Raw genomic sequence first — 17877 nt, forward strand, 5'->3', positions numbered from 1 at the left:
TTGGACAACCATTTCATAGAGGATATGGTATATAATCTCTTTTGACTGAGCAGGGGGCTGGACTAGAAGACCTCCAAGGCCCCCTCCAGTTCTATTCCGATTGATTGATTGATTGATTGGTTGTTGTTTTTTTGATTGATTGATTGCATTCTGGGAGTTGAAGTCCACCAAACTTAAACACTGGCCTTTTAAGAAATAACATGGAGCGATTTGGGATGGATGGACTGAAGGAGGAGAAGTGAAATGGTGGATTTTGGTGCCCTGGTTTGGCAGGGGGACGGCTTTATTTTATTTTTTCCATTCAAAGTTTTTTTATTTTTTAATACAAATTATACATATTATAGGAACAAAGAGCTTTTTGTTCTTTTCTTTTACATCCACTCATTTACATATAGTCCAGTTTACATCCTAAGTTTCGTTTTGACTTTCAGCCAAATTATTCTCTGCCCTTACTTTCCATCTTTATAGTTATTTTTTTCGTAATACATAAACAATTATCTTCCATTGTTCCTTCAAAGTTACACCAACATTTCCATTTCTCATTTTCTCCATTGGTATATTTTGCTATAAACAGCGTACATCCTGTAATTCAATTTAAACCTAGAGAGCCTTTCTTTCCATTTTTTTCCACCATTAGCAATATACTACCATTTCTTTATTTCTTAATTAGTTATGTAACAATAACAATCTTGCTGCTATTCTCTTTAGACTACTAATGTTCACTCTTTTTCCCTTTCTTCCTCTTTTAACCGTTTTCTCTTGGGCTCTCAAAAATTCCACTTTTCATTCTTCTCCTTCTTCTCCCCCTTTTCCCCTAACTTCTTTTTCCTATTTTTGCGGTGGTTGTATCTTTTCTTCAGAGTGTTTACTTTTATTATACTATTATTCTAGTAACTTTCCCCAGGGGTTTCCGGGGGCTGGGGGGGGGGATGGAACCACTTTAGATAGCTGTCACTGGACATATGTGCACGCCCCTCCATGGGCCTCTAAATACATGTAGTCCTTACAACCATTTAGTGACTGACTTTACAAAGGCGCTGGAAGAAAAGTGAGTTAGGTCTCTTTTTCACACTTAACGACCCTTGTAGCATCCCCACGTTATACGACCCAAATTCAGACTCTTGGCCCCTCGACGCGTATTTACGACGGCTGCAGCATCCCAGGGAGTCACGCGATTCTCCCTTTTGCGAAGCCGGATTCGCCGAACGAACGGGTTACTCACTTCACAGCTGTGATGATTTCTTTAACGGCGGCGGCAAGAAAGGTCGTAAGAGGGGGCAAAACAACCTGCCACGCTTAGAAAGAGAAATGTTGGGCTTGTTTGCCATCGTAAGTCGAGGACTGCCTACATCGGGAAATGAGTGGGGAAGGGCATGCAGGGGACAGTTGATCTTGGAAGAGTGGGAACTGACCCTGCCCAACGGGCACAAGCCAGGATGAACCACGGTCTGTCTCGCTCTCCTGGCACCACATGGCAGAGCCATCTTTTGAACCCTCTGTTCCCCTGGGATTCTTGGCTGCCCCTTCAGGACCGTAAACCATGATTCCTGGCTTGTTCCCAGGCAACACAGCCTGTGGCTGCTCTCGGAAGCACCCCTGACATCCTTTCCTTCTTCTTCTTCCCTTCCTCCTCCTCCTCCTCCTCTTTTTTCTAGCCCTTGAAGCGCCTTGCAACCAGACTCGGCCGGATAAATTTCCCAGCAGCCTGGAATCGGAGAATGGTGAGTCGCCTGAAAGAAGGGGAAAAATGTGATCATAATTGGAAGGTTTTCAGCAGCAGGCTGTCTGTCTCCCCGCAGGATGTTAAAACGCCGGTTTTTGACGTTATTTTTACATTTTGTTTTCTCCCCTGCCTTGATTTATTCCGATAACTCAAAGCAGAGAATGGACCTAATGCTGCTTCGGGTTCTCTTTTTTTTTCCCTTCAAAAAACAACAACAACCCTGTGAGGTGGGTTGGCTCAAAAGAGAGTACTTGGATATCTGTCACCCCACTGGTTTTCATGCCTAAGGTGGGACTAGAACTCCCCGTCTCCTGGTGATTGGCCCAAAGTCACTTAATTGACTTTCATGCCTAAGGCAGGACTAGAACTCCCCGTCTCCTGGTGATTGGCCCAAAGTCACTTAATTGACTTTCATGCCTAAGGTGGGACTAGAACTCCCCGTCTCCTGGTGATTGGCCCAAAGTCACTTAATTGACTTTCATGCCTAAGGCGGGACTAGAACTCCCTGTCTCCTGGTGATTGGCCCAAAGTCACTTAATTGACTTTCATGCCTAAGGCGGGACTAGAACTCCCCGTCTCCTGGTGATTGGCCCAAAGTCACTTAATTGACTTTCATGCCTAAGGCGGGACTAGAACTCCCCGTCTCCTGGTGATTGGCCCAAAGTCACTTAATTGACTTTCATGCCTAAGGCGGGACTAGAACTCCCCGTCTCCTGGTGATTGGCCCAAAGTCACTTAATTGACTTTCATGCCTAAGGCGGGACTAGAACTCCCCGTCTCCTGGTGATTGGCCCAAAGTCACTTAATTGACTTTCATGCCTAAGGCAGGACTAGAACTCCCCGTCTCCTGGTGATTGGCCCAAAGTCACTTAATTGACTTTCATGCCTAAGGCGGGACTAGAACTCCCCGTCTCCTGGTGATTGACCAAAAGTCACTTAATTGACTTCCATGCCTAAGACGGGACTAGAACTCCCCGTCTCCTGGTGATTGGCCCAAAGTCACTTAATTGACTTTCATGCCTAAGGCGGGACTACAACTCCCCGTCTCCTGGTGATTGGCCCAAAGTCACTTAATTGACTTTCATGCCTCAGGCGGGACTAGAACTCCCCGTCTCCTGGTGATTGGCCCAAAGTCACTTAATTGACTTTCATGCCTCAGGCGGGACTAGAACTCCCCGTCTCCTGGTGATTGGCCCAAAGTCACTTAATTGACTTTCATGCCTAAGGCGGGACTAGAACTCCCCGTCTCCTGGTGATTGGCCCAAAGTCACTTAATTGACTTTCATGCCTCAGGCGGGACTAGAACTCCCCGTCTCCTGGTGATTGGCCCAAAGTCACTTAATTGACTTTCATGCCTAAGGCGGGACTAGAACTCCCCGTCTCCTGGTGATTGGCCCAAAGTCACTTAATTGACTTTCATGCCTAAGGCGGGACTAGAACTCCCCGTCTCCTGGTGATTGGCCCAAAGTCACTTAATTGACTTTCATGCCTAAGGCGGGACTAGAACTCCCCGTCTCCTGGTGATTGGCCCAAAGTCACTTAATTGACTTTCATGCCTAAGGCGGGACTAGAACTCCCCGTCTCCTGGTGATTGGCCCAAAGTCACTTAATTGACTTTCATGCCTAAGGCGGGACTAGAACTCCCCGTCTCCTGGTGATTGGCCCAAAGTCACTTAATTGACTTTCATGCCTAAGGCGGGACTAGAACTCCCCGTCTCCTGGTGATTGGCCCAAAGTCACTTAATTGACTTTCATGCCTAAGACGGGACTAGAACTCCCCGTCTCCTGGTGATTGGCCCAAAGTCACTTAATTGACTTTCATGCCTAAGGCGGGACTAGAACTCCCCGTCTCCTGGTGATTGGCCCAAAGTCACTTAATTGACTTTCATGCCTAAGGCGGGACTACAACTCCCCGTCTCCTGGTGATTGGCCCAAAGTCACTTAATTGACTTTCATGCCTCAGGCGGGACTAGAACTCCCCGTCTCCTGGTGATTGGCCCAAAGTCACTTAATTGACTTCCATGCCTAAGGCGGGACTAGAACTCCCCGTCTCCTGGTGATTGACCCAAAGTCACTTAATTGACTTTCATGCCTAAGGCGGGACTAGAACTCCCAGTCTCCTGATGATTGGCACAAAGTCCCTTAATTGACTTTCATGCCTAAGGCGGGACTAGAACTCCCCGTCTCCTGGTGATTGGCCCAAAGTCACTTAATTGACTTTCATGCCTAAGGCGGGACTAGAACTCCCAGTCTCCTGATGATTGGCACAAAGTCCCTTAATTGACTTTCATGCCTCAGGCGGGACTAGAACTCCCCGTCTCCTGGTGATTGGCCCAAAGTCACTTAATTGACTTCCATGCCTAAGGCGGGACTAGAACTCCCCGTCTCCTGGTGATTGACCCAAAGTCACTTAATTGACTTCCATGCCTAAGGCGGGACTAGAACTCCCAGTCTCCTGATGATTGGCACAAAGTCCCTTAATTGACTTTCATGCCTAAGGCGGGACTAGAACTCCCCGTCTCCTGGTGATTGACCAAAAGTCACTTAATTGACTTCCATGCCTAAGGCGGGACTAGAACTCCCCGTCTCCTGGTGATTGACCCAAAGTCCCTTAATTGACTTTCATGCCTAAGGCGGGACTAGAACTCCCCGTCTCCTGGTGATTGGCCCAAAGTCACTTAATTGACTTTCATGCCTAAGGCGGGACTAGAACTCCCCGTCTCCTGGTGATTGGCCCAAAGTCACTTAATTGACTTTCATGCCTCAGGCGGGACTAGAACTCCCCGTCTCCTGGTGATTGGCCCAAAGTCACTTAATTGACTTTCATGCCTAAGGCGGGACTAGAACTCCCCGTCTCCTGGTGATTGGCCCAAAGTCACTTAATTGACTTTCATGCCTAAGGCGGGACTAGAACTCCCCGTTTCTTGGAGGTAGAACAGACTTGCTTCTCATTTGAATGAGCCAGGCCTGAAGGGGGCGGTGGAGGGGGGGGCTGCCTATGCCCCTATCAGAAGCCCACCCCCCTCCTTTCCAAGATGGGCAGCCGGTGCTGGCATTCCAACCGCGTGCGTTGACCTCCCCACAAACGCCATCCCCCCTTAGGCTTCTCCAGCATGGAGCTCTCGGAGGTGGTGAGCAACGCCATCCTGTCGGCCTACAACGGGAGCCTCCTGAACGTCAACCTGGGCAGCCCCCCCTCAGACTCTCCCCCCGGCGGAGCGCCCCCCATGACCTCCAACGACGCCCTGCTCTTCCACGAGAAGTGCGGCACCCTCATCAAGCTGAGCAACAACAACAAGACGGCCGAGCGGCGCCGGCCGCTGGACGAGTTCAACAACGGCGTGGTCATGACCAACCGCCCATTGCGGGACAACGAGATGTTTGAGGTAAGGGGGTGGGGGTGGGGTCCTGGGACCTCTCCCCAAATCCCCAGCGCCATTAAAGGAGCCGTTTTTCTCAACCTTTGTGACTTCACGAAGAAATGTGGCTGAAGTATTTTGTATTTCTTTGATTGGGTCACTTCCTTCATAGATGGTGGGAATGCCCTAGACGTAATATATCTTGATTTCAACAAAACGAGAGAAAAAAAATAACCCTGACAAGCTAAATTAGTAGAAACAGGTGGGTTTGATGGTCTGATAATTAAGCGGGAAAAACTGATCTTGCTGGATGGGGGATTATGGGAGTTGTAGTCCACAAGTCTTAAAAGTCACAAAGCTTGAGAAACCGTGTGGTAAGTTGTGTAGAAAATTTGAGGCGCTGCTTGGGGCATCTTAAGTGCGACATAATGCTCTCGGTGGGCGCACGAGGGCTAGCTCAGCAGGGAGGATGCATCTGGGATTTGTAGTCCGTTCCCTTTGACCTTCCCGTTCATCTTCTCTCATCTAGAAGCATTAAATTAAATTAAATCCATGGGGAGGACAGACGCTGCTGAATTGGTCTCGCCTTCTTGTTGGTCTCCCCAACAATTCCTGTATTACTTTTACAAACAAGTCCAACACCTCCTCCTCCTCCTCCTCCTCTCCCCACAACAACGACCCTGTGAGTTGGGTTGGGCTGAGAAGGAGACTGGCCCGAACTCACCTTCTCCTGGTGATTGGGCCATAGTCACCCAGCCGGCTTTCATACCTAAAGCGGGACTAGAACTCCCAGTCTCCTGGTGATTGATTCGCCCAAAGTCACCAAGCTGATTTTTCTAAGGTGAAACTAGAACTCCCCCGTCTCCTGGTGATTGGCCCAAAGTCACCTGGCTGGCTTTTCTAAGGTGAAACTAGAACTCCCCATCTCCTAGTGATTGGCTCAAAGCCACGTAGTTGGCTTTCCTGCGTAAGGCAGGACTAGAACTCACCATCTCCTGATTTCTAGGGCAGCGTGGGCTATTGATCGATATTTATCAGCGGGAAAGAGAGATTTCGAAGCAGGCACCGGGGTTTTTTGGGGGGGATGGGGGCGGACGGCAGACTTAAAGCCGCCGCTTTGTCTCCCCTCAGATCCGCATCGACAAGCTAGTGGACAAGTGGTCAGGCTCCATTGAGATCGGGGTCACCACCCACAACCCCAACAACCTGGAGTACCCGGCCACCATGACAAACCTGCGCTCAGGTGACTCCCCGACCCGTGCGTATCCAAAGGCGGGGGAGAGAGTGATTGGGGGGAAGGGGGGGTGGATTTCCCGGTGGGTGGTGGTGGTGGGTCTCCGTCGGGGGTGGGGGGGAGCGGACCCCGGGGGAGGGGAGTCACATGAGACGGCCCTTGTCCCCACTCAGTTCTTCTTGTCATGCTCCACTCAACCCACGAAGGAACCATTATGATGAGCGGCTGCGGGATTCTCACCAACGGGAAAGGCACCCGACGGGAGTATTGCGAATTCAGCTTGGACGAGTTGCAGGTGAGTCTCTCCTCCTCCCCCTCACCCCTACCACCGTCTGGGGCTCCCACTCCCTCCTTTTCACTCCCTCTCCACCCCGCTTTGTCTCTCCCACCCGCAGGAAGGTGACCACATTGGCCTGACCCGGAAGTCCAACAACGCCCTTCACTTCTACATCAATGGCATCGACCAAGGTGGGGACCTTTTGGGGATCATCCAGAGTCCGCCCCAAGCCGGGGATTGGAGAAGAGGGGAGGGGGGATGTTCCTCGACTTACGACCACAACGTGCAACCTTTTGGCCCCGAATCTGTGTTTAGGGACTCCCGAAGTCCCTTCGGGGAGAGGGGGCGGTCTATAAATTCAATAAAATTCAAATTCAAATTTACTTCCAGTGTTTGGCCCCCCCAAAAAACCCCTACTCAGCGCAAACAACGGCTTCGTTTAACACACTGGCTTAAATAGGGCTGTATTTACAGATGGTCCTCGCCTTACAGCAGTCTGTTTAGTGACCGAAGTGATAACATCACTGACAAACAGACTGTGGAAAAAGAAAAGAGAGTGTTGTAACTGAAGCCCTTGGAGGTACTAAAGGGCTACCTCGCTATTCTAAAGTTCTAAATTTATTGGACTTGAACATTCTGATTCTACCAAAAAAGCCACCCTACTTGGAACAGCTTATATCCTCCGACGTTACCTTAAGAGTTCCTGGGTCCTTGGCTAGGACTCGAGCTGTTGAGCTACCAACCAGCCCCAAAGGCTGTGAATCTCATCAAAGATTACAATAATAATAATAATAATAATAATAATAATAATAATAATAATAATAATAATAATAATAGATAAAGTGGACAGTGAAAAAAATTGGTTATGGTTAACAGCAGGTACATTAAAGAAAGAAACAGAGTCACTAATCCTGGCTGCGCAAGAACAAGCTATCCGAACAAATGCCACTAAGGCCAAAATCGAAAAATCCTCTGATGATGCCAAATGCAGACTTTGCAAAGAGGCTGATGAAACTGTTGACCACATTCTCAGCTGCTGTAAAAAAATCGCGCAGACTGACTATAAAATGCGGCACAATTCAGTGGCACAAATGATCCACTGGAATTTGTGCAAAAATTATAACATTAAAACAGCAACAAACTGGTGGGAACATAAGCCTGAAAAAGTCGTCGAGGGTCGGATGGTCAAGATCTTGTGGGATTTTCGCATACAAACGGATAAAATACTGGCGCATAACACACCAGACATCACACTGGTTTAGAAAAATAAGGTTACAATCATAGGCGCAGGGTCGCCGAGAAGGAATATGAAAAAATCGAGAAATACCAGGACTTAAAAATCGAAATCCAACGATTATGGCACAAACCAGCAGTGGTAATTCCAGTGGTAATCGGCACACTGGGTGCTATTCCAAAAGCACTGGAATTACATTTAAAACAGTTAAAAATTGACAAAATCACCATCAGTCAAATGCAAAAGGCCGCACTGCTTGGATCCGCACACATATTACGAAAATACGTTACGACGTCCTAGGCCCCTGGGTGGGGCCGACTAGTTATCAATGCCAAATCCGGCGAAACAACTGGCCGCTGTGATACAATTCTGTTGATGCAATAATAATAATAATAATAATAATAATAATGATGATGATGATGATGATGATAATATGTTCAGTTGGCTGAGTTTCATGTTTAATGAATAAAAGAGATCATATATGTAATATAATAATAATAATAATAATAATAATAAATATTAATGGAATTTGTGATGCATTTTTGAATGTTTCATGTTTAATGAATAAAAGATAATAATAATATATATAATAATAATAAATACCAGTCAATGGAATTTGTGATGCATTTTAAATGTTCAGTTGACTTTCATGTTTAATGAATAAAAGAAATAATAATAATAATAATATAGTAATAAATGCCAGTCAATGGTATTTGTGATGCATTTTTGAATGTTCATTTGACTGAGTTTCACGTTTAATGAATAAAAGAAATAATAATAATAATGCAAAAAAAGATGGCGAAGTTAGATCAGTCCTGTGGGCGACGCTCTTTATGACCACCATGGGCAGGTTGCAGGACGGTCGTAAGTTGAGGACCACTGGTAGAATAACCCCGCCAATTAATTCCTCTCTAAGCCAGCCAGGGCGCAAAAACTTAGACGTGGACGAGAGCTTTGGGGGGGGGAGTGGGGGGGGGTGTCACGTGACCCTGATGTCTCCCCTTCTCTTTCCAGGCGTGGCCACCACCCTCACCCCCTTGGTGGTCTACGGCGTGGTGGACCTCTACGGCATGGCGGTGAAAGTCACCATCGTGCACAATCACAATCACAGCGACCGGCTTCGGCGCAACAATGCAATCATGAGGGCCCTCTCGCCCGATGTGGGGCGGCGGGCCATCGACGCCGGAGGGGCCAACGAGCCCGAACCGGAGCGCCTCCTCTTCCACCCAAACTGCGGCCAGAAAGCTGCCATTATCAACGAAGGACGGACGGCTCTGCGGCCTCAGTACGTATCTTCCCTGGGGATCGAGCTGGAAGGGACTTTGGAGGTCTTCTAGTCCAACCCCCTGCTCAGGCAGGAGACCTTATACTATCCCAGACAAATGGCCACCCGGTCTCTTCTTGAAAACCTCCAGGGATGAAGCCCCCACAACTTCTGGTGGCAAGCAGTTCCCCCGGTGAATTGTCCTCCCTGTCAGGAAGTTTCTCCTTAATTCCAGGTTGCTTCTCCCCTTGGTTAGTTTCCCTCCGTTGCTTCTTGTCCTACCTTTGGGGGGCTTTGGAGAATAGATGGACCCCCCTCATCTTTTCGGCAGCCCCTCTTCAGCCCGTGCTCTGTTGCAGGGGTCTTCAACCTTGCAACTTTTAAGACTTGTGGACTTCAAGTCCCAGCATCCCCCAGCCAGCAAGAGTTCACCAGAATTTACTTACTTGCTCTCCCTCTTTCTTTCTTTCTTTTTTCTTTCTTTCCTTCCTTCCTTCCTGTCTTTCCATTCTCTTCCTTTCTGCCTCTTCTTTTTTTCTTTCTTCCTCCCTCCCGCTCTTTCCTTCCTTCCTTCCTATGATTCCATTCTTTTTTCCTTCCTTCCTTCCTCTTCTCTTAGTTTCTTCCTCCCTCTCTTTCCTTCCTTTCTTTCTGTCTTCCTTCCTATCTTTCCTTCCTTCCTTCCTATCTTTACATTCATTCTTTCTTTCTTCCTCCCTCTCCTTCCTTTCTTTATTCCTCCCTTCCTTTCTTCCTTCCTTCCTATCTTTCTTCCTTTCTCTTCTTTCTTCCTCTTTCTTTCTTTCCATTATTCCTTTCTTCCTTCCTCTTCTTTCTTTCTTTTCTTTCTTTCTTCCTTCCTCTTCCTTTCTTCCTTTCTTTTCTTTCTTTCTTCCTTCTTTCTTTCTTTCTTTCTTTCTTTCTTTCTTTCTCCCAAAGGTGCTTTTTCCAGGGGCAACTGGACTTTCTGGTTTTTCTTTGAAGACGTTTGTTTTAGAGAGCCGTTGAGGCCACTTGGAGTGGTGCAATGGGGGCGGAGCCCACAGCACAGCTCCTTCCAGCTGTTCCAAGAAGGCTCCACCCCTATTTGCAGCACTCAGGTCACCTCCAGGTGGCCTCAACGACCCTCTAAAAAGAATTGCAAATGACCAGCTTTGCCTGCAAGGGGTATACACCCTTCCCTTCCCCTCCATCCACGTCAGAGCTGAGGAAACTTCTCAGACAGAAGCAAAAGGTTCTTCAAAGGGGAAAAAAACTAGAAAGTCCAGTTGCCTCTGGAAAAAAGCACCTTTGGGACATACCTGCCCGTGTTTCCTGTCTCGTCCACCTTGTAACGGCTAACCATGGTCCGTTGGACTCTGTCCCAAGAGGAGCTCTGACAGCGACCGCTGCCCTTCCTTCTCTGTCCGCCCAGTGCCACCGACGACTTTAACCACGGCGTGGTCCTTAGCAACCGGCCGCTGCGGAACGGCGAGGTCTTCCAGGTGAGGATTGACAAGATGGTGGACAAATGGGCCGGCTCCATCGAGATTGGCGTCACCACCCACAACCCCACCTACCTGCAGCTGCCGTCCACGATGACCAACCTGCGCTCAGGTGAGAACAGCAAACCTAACACCCTATTGTCCAATTCTTAACTCGTGTTTGTGTTTTTCCCCTCCTTTCTAACCATCGGTACCATTTGTGCCAGATTTCGTGGTATTCTGTCTCCCCCTTGGTCCTTGAGCTCCAGAGTCAGTCTGTCCATTTCTGCGCACGTCCGTATCTTTATTTCTTATTTCACGTTCCGGGGGAGTCTCTTTATTTTTGCCATTTTATGTGCCAAAACCAGTCTTGCCACCGTTAAAATGTGCGGCATTAAATATAGTTCACCTTTGCCCTGTTTTTCCTTTGTGATGCCAAGTAGAACTAATCCTGGCCTCAACTCCCTCCTTTTTGATTTAGGATCTCTTCCAAATACTTTCTCAGCCGGTGCCTAAAAGCCTGAACTTTCGGGCACTCCCACCACATTTGGTAGAAGGTCCCTAGTGCAGCACTGCATTTTCCAACATCCTGGCAATACGTTTTTGTTCGTTTTAAGCTAAAGTTGTGGGTGGGATGTGCCACTTGTAGGACACCACAAGGACACACCCACACCCACGTTGGAACTTCGGCTCTGGGTTGTTAAGTCTCCTTTTGTGAAGTCGGTCGAGCTTTCGGGCACTCCCACCACATATGGTAGAAGGTCCCTAGTGCAGCATTGCATTTTCCAACATTCTGGCGATGTGGCTAAAGTTAACTTTCTGTTTCTTCCCCATACGTCTGGCCAATTGTCCAAATCGATGCTGTGACCAAAGTTTCTAGTCCATGCTAACATGGTTTGGGCCTTTCTTTTGCAGGCACCTGGATGATGACCGGCAATGGCGTCATGCACAACGGTACCACCATCCTGGACGAATACGGCCACAACCTGGATCGCTTAAAGGCAAGCCAGAGAAAGGGGGGCAAAAACATTCACCGGGCAGAGGAGATTCTGGGGAGGGGGGCGCAGGATGTCCTCAACGCCGGGATCATAGAACTGCCTTCCAGAAAGAGCAATGTGAGTCGTCCTTGACGTACGCCCTTCCATTGAGTGACCAGAATTACCGTTGTGTTGAAAAAACGGGGCAAAACTCACCTGAGAAAGGTCTCGTTTAGCAATACCAATGTCGGGCTCCATTGGGGTCGTAATTTGAGGAGTACCTGTACTCTGACCAGGTGCAAATCCCAGCCTGGGAAGATTCCTGCAAAAGAGGCATTAAGCAAGGAAGTTGCCCCTCGAACTCTTGAACACTGGAAGTTTTTAAGAAGAGATTAGATTGGGATATTCTATTCTATATTTTATTATTCATTCTCTTCTATTCCAATTTCTATTCTATTCTAATGCCATATTTTATTATTCATTCTATTCCATTCTAATTTCTATTCTAATTCTATATTTTATTATTCATTCTATTCTATTATACCTATTCTATTCTAATCCTATATGTTATTATTCATTCTAGTCTAGTCTATTCATATTTCTAGTCTAGTCTAATTCTATATTTTATTATTCATCCTAGTTATTCTTATTTCTACTCTATTCTTAATTCATTTCTATTCTAATTCTATATTTTATTATTCATTCTATTCTTATTTCTATTCTATTCTTATTTTTGATTTCTATTCTTTCTATTCTATTCTTATTTCTAGTCTATTCTTTCTAGTCTATTCTAGTGTAGTCTTAATTCCATATTTTATTATTCATTCTATTCTTATTTCTATTCTATTCTTATTTTTTATTTCTATTCTTTCTATTCTATTCTTATTTTTGATTTCTATTCTTTCTATTCTATTCTTATTTCTAGTCTATTCTTTCTAGTCTATTCTAGTGTAGTCTTAGTTCTATATTTTATTATTCATTCTATTCTTATTTCTATTCTATTCTTATTTCTGTTCTATTCTAGTTCCATATTTTATTATTCATTCTAGTCTATTCTTCTTTCTATTCAGTTTTCACCTGTGTTTCTGTCTGTGCCTTCACCTGCCCTCTCTCAGTCTCTTCTCCTCCCCTCCCCAGGCAGGCGACACGGTGGGCGTCGTGCGGAAAGAGGACGGGACCCTGCATTTCTTCGTCAACGGGGTGGCCCAAGGGCCGGCTGCCTGGAACGTCCCGCCGAACATCTACGCAGTGGCCGATCTCTACGGTCAAGCCGCTCAAGCCACGATTGTGGACGACACAGGTAGTGGACACTGGGATGTCCGTGGGGCGGGAAAGGGGTCAAGACAGAAGAAAGGCATTTGGGGTTATTTTGAAGCTTAGAATTTCAGGAAAGTCAGAAGTTGGTTTGCAAGTCAGGAAAATGCTTGAGCAGGGGGGTTGAAGACCTCCAAGGTCCCTTCCAACTCTGAAAAAAGAAGGAAGCCCAAAAGACAGGAAGACTACCCCCCCCCCATCCAGAAAAACAGGGGAGATAGGCGGGGAGTAGGTTCAAATGGGGGGGGGGGACACAACACCACCACCCCTTGCAGATTTCTTCTCGGAATATTTAGCCGCTCAATCAGGTTGGTCTGTTTGTCACAAGCCACCTTTTGAGTCTTGCAGTGAAATTCCGGCATTCGTCGTGACTCCCGGAGAGTTCGCGGTGACCATCGTGGGCCGTGAACGAGACGGCCTTTTAAGAGGGAGTCCCCTCAAGCGTGGGTCATGCCCTCCTTCCTCCCTCCCTTCCCAGATCTCCTCCCTCTTCCCGACGATCTCTCGGAGGGGAACAACCAGCTCTCCCCCAGCAGCCCCTCTTCCGTGGCTTCGGGGAGCGACCTGCGGTTCCACCACCTCCACGGAAACAACGCCGTCATCACAAACGGGGGGCGCACAGCCCTACGCCAGAACTGCCGCAGCGAATTCAACGACGCCATCGTCATCTCCAACCGGTCAGTGAAAAGGACGAGACTGTCCGAACGTGGCTTGGCGGCGGGTCCTCGACTTACGACCACCACCGAGCCCTTGGTTCTTTGCTTGCCGCAGCAGTTGTGAAGTTGTTTTAATGTGTTGGCTCAGTGTGTGTGTCCCCCCTCCCCCATTTTGCGACCTTTCTGACCACGGTCGTGAAGGGAATCGCACGGTCGTTAAGTGAATCGGGCTTCCCCGTTGACTTGGCTTGTCAGAAGGTCACAAAAGGGGCCCCAGGACGCATCAAACCGTCATAAATACGAATCCGTTGCCGAGTATCTGTTTTTTCTTCCTGGGGAGGCTGCAGCGGTCGTAAGTGTGAAAGGTCTCCTTTTTCAGTGCCATAGTAACTTCCAACGGTCGCTAAAGGAACTGTTATAAGTTGAGGACTGCCTGTACTTATTTGTGAAAGCGAGTTACAAAGTCACCCACCAGTTGTGATCCTGGGTGGCTTAGGAAATTGTGGGGGGGAAAAAAACACATCATACAGGTAGTCCTCAACTTACAGCCACAATTGAAAAGTCATGTTTCTAAGCGAGACATTAACGAAGTGAGTTTCGCCCCGTTTTCCGACCTTTCTTGGCACGGTTATTAAGTGAATCACTGCATTTGTTAAGTGAGTCACACGGTCCTTAATTGAATCAGGCTTCCCTCTCTTTGACGTGGCTTATCAGAACGTCGCAAGGGGGGGGGGGTTGTCACAGAACCCCGACACACGGCGATCGTCCTAAGTACGCGCCAGCTGCCAAAGCGTCTGAACTTTGATACCACTGACTTCAGGCGGTCGCTAAACGAACGGTCGTCAGTCGAGGACCCCCTCTCTGGGGTCTGAATGGGTGGAATTAGCAGGCCGGTGCTCAACTCAACGGACTGTTGGCGACTGTAATTTTCTCACGAGGCTTTTTTCCCCGCAAGGCCTCTTCGGGACGGAGAACTGTTCGAAATCGTGATCCAGAAGATGGTGGATCGCTGGTCGGGCTCCATTGAAGCAGGTGAGGGGGGGGCGAAAGAGATTGGGGGAGGGGGGCTTGGGAGGGGGGCAGAGGGACGGCCGTCCTTAGTGCTTTTGGTCTCCTCCTTCCGTGCAGGAGTCACTGCCATCCGTCCCGAGGACCTGGAATTCCCCAACACAATGACGGACATTGACTACGACACCTGGATGCTCAGGTGAGGAAGGGGGAGGGAGGGGGGGGGGCAAAGAATGAGAATTAAATCTAACAGTGAGACCCAGTTTGGTCTAGAGGTAAAGGCACCAGCTAGAAAGCAGGAGACGGGGAGTTCTAGTTCTGATTTAGCCCTGAAAAACAGCTGGGTGACTTTGGGCCAGTGAGTTCTAGTCCCGCCTTAAGCATGAAAGCCAGTTAGGTGACTTTGGGTGAATCACCAGGAGACGGGGAGTTCTAGTCCCCCCTTAGGCATGAAAGAAGGCTGGGTGACTTTGAAGCAATCACTAGGAGACAGGGAGTTCTAGTCCCGCCTTAAGCATGAAAGCCGTCTGGGTGACTTTGGGTGAATCACCAGGAGACAGGGAGTTCTAGTCTTGATTTAGCCTGAAAGGGAGCTTTGGGCCAGTCACCAGGAGTCAGTGAGTTCTAGTCCCGCCTTAAGCATAAAAGCCGGCTGGGTGACTTTGGGCCAGTCACCAGGAGACGGGGAGTTCTAGTCTTGATTTAGCCATGAAAGGCACCCGGGTGACTGTGGGCCAATCAATAGGAGACAGTGAGTTCTAGTCCCACGTTAGGCATGAAAGCCAGTTAGGTGACTTTGTGCCCATCACCAGGAGACGGCGAGTTCTAGTCCTGCCTTAGGCATTAAAAGCTGCTGGGTGTTTTTGGGCCCATCGCCAGGAGACAGCGAGTTCTAGTCCTGTCCTGTGCAGTCCCAGGAGGGCAAAAAAGTCAAGATGGCAGCCATGCTCTCAAATCCCTTTCTCTAGGCAGATGTTTTTCTCTCCCCCCCCCCCTCTCTCTCTCAGCGGCACGGCCATTATGCAGGACGGAAACACCCTGCGTAACAATTACGGCTGCGACTTGGACTCCCTCACCACCGGCTCGCGCATCGGCATGATGCGTACGGTGAAAGGCGACCTGCATTACTTCATCAACAGCGTGGACCAGGGGGTGGCCTGCTCCGGGCTGCCCCCAGGGAAGGGTGAGGCCACGGGGGATGGTCCAAGGAGGGGGGGGACATGGTGGCCGGGAGGGGCCTTTCGAAATCGGTGGATTCCCAGAATTCCCAGCATATTCTTTTATATATATATATATTTGATAGCATTGTATAACTTTCTTAATAGACCAGGGGTGTCCAAACTTGGGAACTTTAAGACTTGTGGACTTCAACTCCCAATTCTGGGAGTTGAAGTCCTACAAGTCTTAAAAGTTCCCAAGTTTGGACACCCCTGTAATAGACGGTGTGACTAATTCCACAACTGCATTGATCCACGTAACAGCTGCGGCGAGGAAGGTCACAAAACGGGGCAAAGCTCACTCAGCTATCCTGTTAATCGCTCTTGTGGCAAGAAAGAATTCACTTAGCAAATGTCTTCACTTAACCACAGAAATACTGGGATCGAATTGTGGTCGTAAGTTGAGGACTACCTGTACTGGCTTGGCTCCGTGCAGAGACGGTTAAAAAAAATAATAATTGGAAGGCTGCTTCAAAGGACAGATCCGGAATCTCATAAAGGGGTGGGTGGGATGGCACCTGGGGGCATTCGGGGTAGAAGGGAGGAGGAGGAGGGCAGGGTAGGTAAGGATGGGCCCTTCTCAATTAGAACAATTAACCAGGGGGACTCCTTGCCTCCAGAAGTTGTGAAAGCTCCAACACTGGAAGTTTTGAAGAAGAGGTTGGAGAGCCATTTGTCTGGAACGGAATAGGGTTTCCTGCCTAGGCAGGGGGTTGGACTAGAAGACCTCCAGGGTCCCTTCCAATTCTTGTTATTCTGTTCTATTCCATTCCATTCCTTACTCTATTCCTTATTACATTCTATTCTATTTTATTCTCTTCTATCCTATTTTCTATTTTATTTTATTCTGTTCTATTTTATTTTCTGTTCTATTTCCTATTTATTCTGTTCTCTACGAATTCTATCCTATTCTATTTACTATTCTATTCTTTTCTATTTTCTATTCTATTCCGTTCTCTATGAATTCCATTCTATTTTCTATTTGATTCTATTTGCTATTCTATCATTCTATTCTTTTTTCTATTTTCTATTCCATTCTATTCTATTTGCTATTCTATTCATTCTATTCTTTCCTTTTCTATATCCTATTGTTTTTGCTATTTATTCTATTCTCTATGAATTCTATTCCATTTGCTATTCTATTCATTCTATTCTTTTCTATTTTCTATCCTATTGTATTCTATTTGCTATTTCATTCTATTCTCTATGAATGCCATGCTATTTTCCATTCTATTCTATTTGCTGTTTATTATATTCTGTATGAATTCTGTTTGCTATTCTATTCCTTCTATCCTTTTCATTCCTATTTTCTATCCTATTCTATTCTATTTGCTATTGTATTCTATTTGCTGTTCTATCCTCTATGAATTCCATTCTATTATCTATTCTGTTCATTCTATTCCTATTCTATTCTATTCTCTATTAAGTCCATTCTGCTGTCTGTTCTTTCCTTATTCTCTCTTCTGTTCTGTTCTGTTCTAAGAATTCTATTCTATTCTCTGACTGGGTTGAATGCAGCCTGATCGGATATCTCATCTCCCTCCCTCCCTCCGCTCTTTCTCAGAGGTCTACGCTGTGGTGGATCTCTACGGCCAGTGTGTCCAGGTGTCCATCACCAGCTCCACGGGGCCGCTGGACAACAGCCTCTCCACCAGCAACATCACGGAGAAATCCTTCCCCATCCACTCGCCAGGTGAGCAGCCCCTGCCCCAAGATTTGGCCTTAGTAAAGGCCTTGGGGTCTCCCTCAAGTCTCAGTGCCCCGCTGACACCCTCGCTTGTCCTACAGTTCCCGGCGTGGCCCACCGTTTCCACAGCTCCTGTGGCAAAAACGTGGCCTTTCAGGACGACGGCTGCCGGGCCGTTCGCGTCTCCGGTTTCTGCCACGGCATCGTTTTCAGCATGAAGGAACTGAAGACGGACGAAATATTTGAGGTGAGGCCGTCCGCACCCATCCCAAAGTAACCTCGTGGACCCCCGGGGCGGGTGGGGAGAGGGAGCCACGCTGGATTGCCAATGCCCGCAATCGAGCCTGTGCCGTGCAGGTAGTCCTCGACTTACGACCATTCATTTAGCGACCGTTTGAAGTGACCGTGGCCCTGAAAAAAAGGGACCTACGACCGTGTTTCATGCTTACGACCGCTGTAACAAG

The 17877-nt window shown here is 47.8% G+C and overlaps 1 protein-coding gene across 4 annotated transcripts in view; it reads left to right on the plus strand.

Annotated features, from left to right (window-relative positions):
• LOC309381604 (neuralized-like protein 4) overlaps window positions 1–17877 on the plus strand; it is a gene marked incomplete at its 5' end in the record, with an annotated part of 35765 nt that overhangs the window by 3889 nt on the left and 13999 nt on the right. Inside the window, 15 exons of one of the 4 annotated variants that reach the window (XM_081932774.1) lie at window positions 1656–1721; window positions 4826–5109; window positions 6214–6340; window positions 6490–6611; window positions 6712–6784; window positions 8842–9112; window positions 10506–10687; window positions 11470–11555; window positions 12669–12831; window positions 13324–13522; window positions 14457–14533; window positions 14630–14708; window positions 15517–15692; window positions 17291–17419; window positions 17515–17660. In XM_081932774.1, coding sequence (XP_081788900.1) covers window positions 1656–1721; window positions 4826–5109; window positions 6214–6340; window positions 6490–6611; window positions 6712–6784; window positions 8842–9112; window positions 10506–10687; window positions 11470–11555; window positions 12669–12831; window positions 13324–13522; window positions 14457–14533; window positions 14630–14708; window positions 15517–15692; window positions 17291–17419; window positions 17515–17660 — 2180 coding nt within the window. The remainder of the gene's footprint in view (window positions 1–1655; window positions 1722–4825; window positions 5110–6213; window positions 6341–6489; window positions 6612–6711; window positions 6785–8841; window positions 9113–10505; window positions 10688–11469; window positions 11556–12668; window positions 12832–13323; window positions 13523–14456; window positions 14534–14629; window positions 14709–15516; window positions 15693–17290; window positions 17420–17514; window positions 17661–17877) is intronic. The other 3 variants (XM_081932776.1, XM_081932775.1, XM_081932777.1) reach the window with 3 other exon arrangements.

Source organism: Natrix helvetica, assembly GCF_964273705.1.
Source record: "Natrix helvetica genome assembly, chromosome: Z".
Taxonomy (NCBI): domain Eukaryota; kingdom Metazoa; phylum Chordata; class Lepidosauria; order Squamata; family Natricidae; genus Natrix; species Natrix helvetica.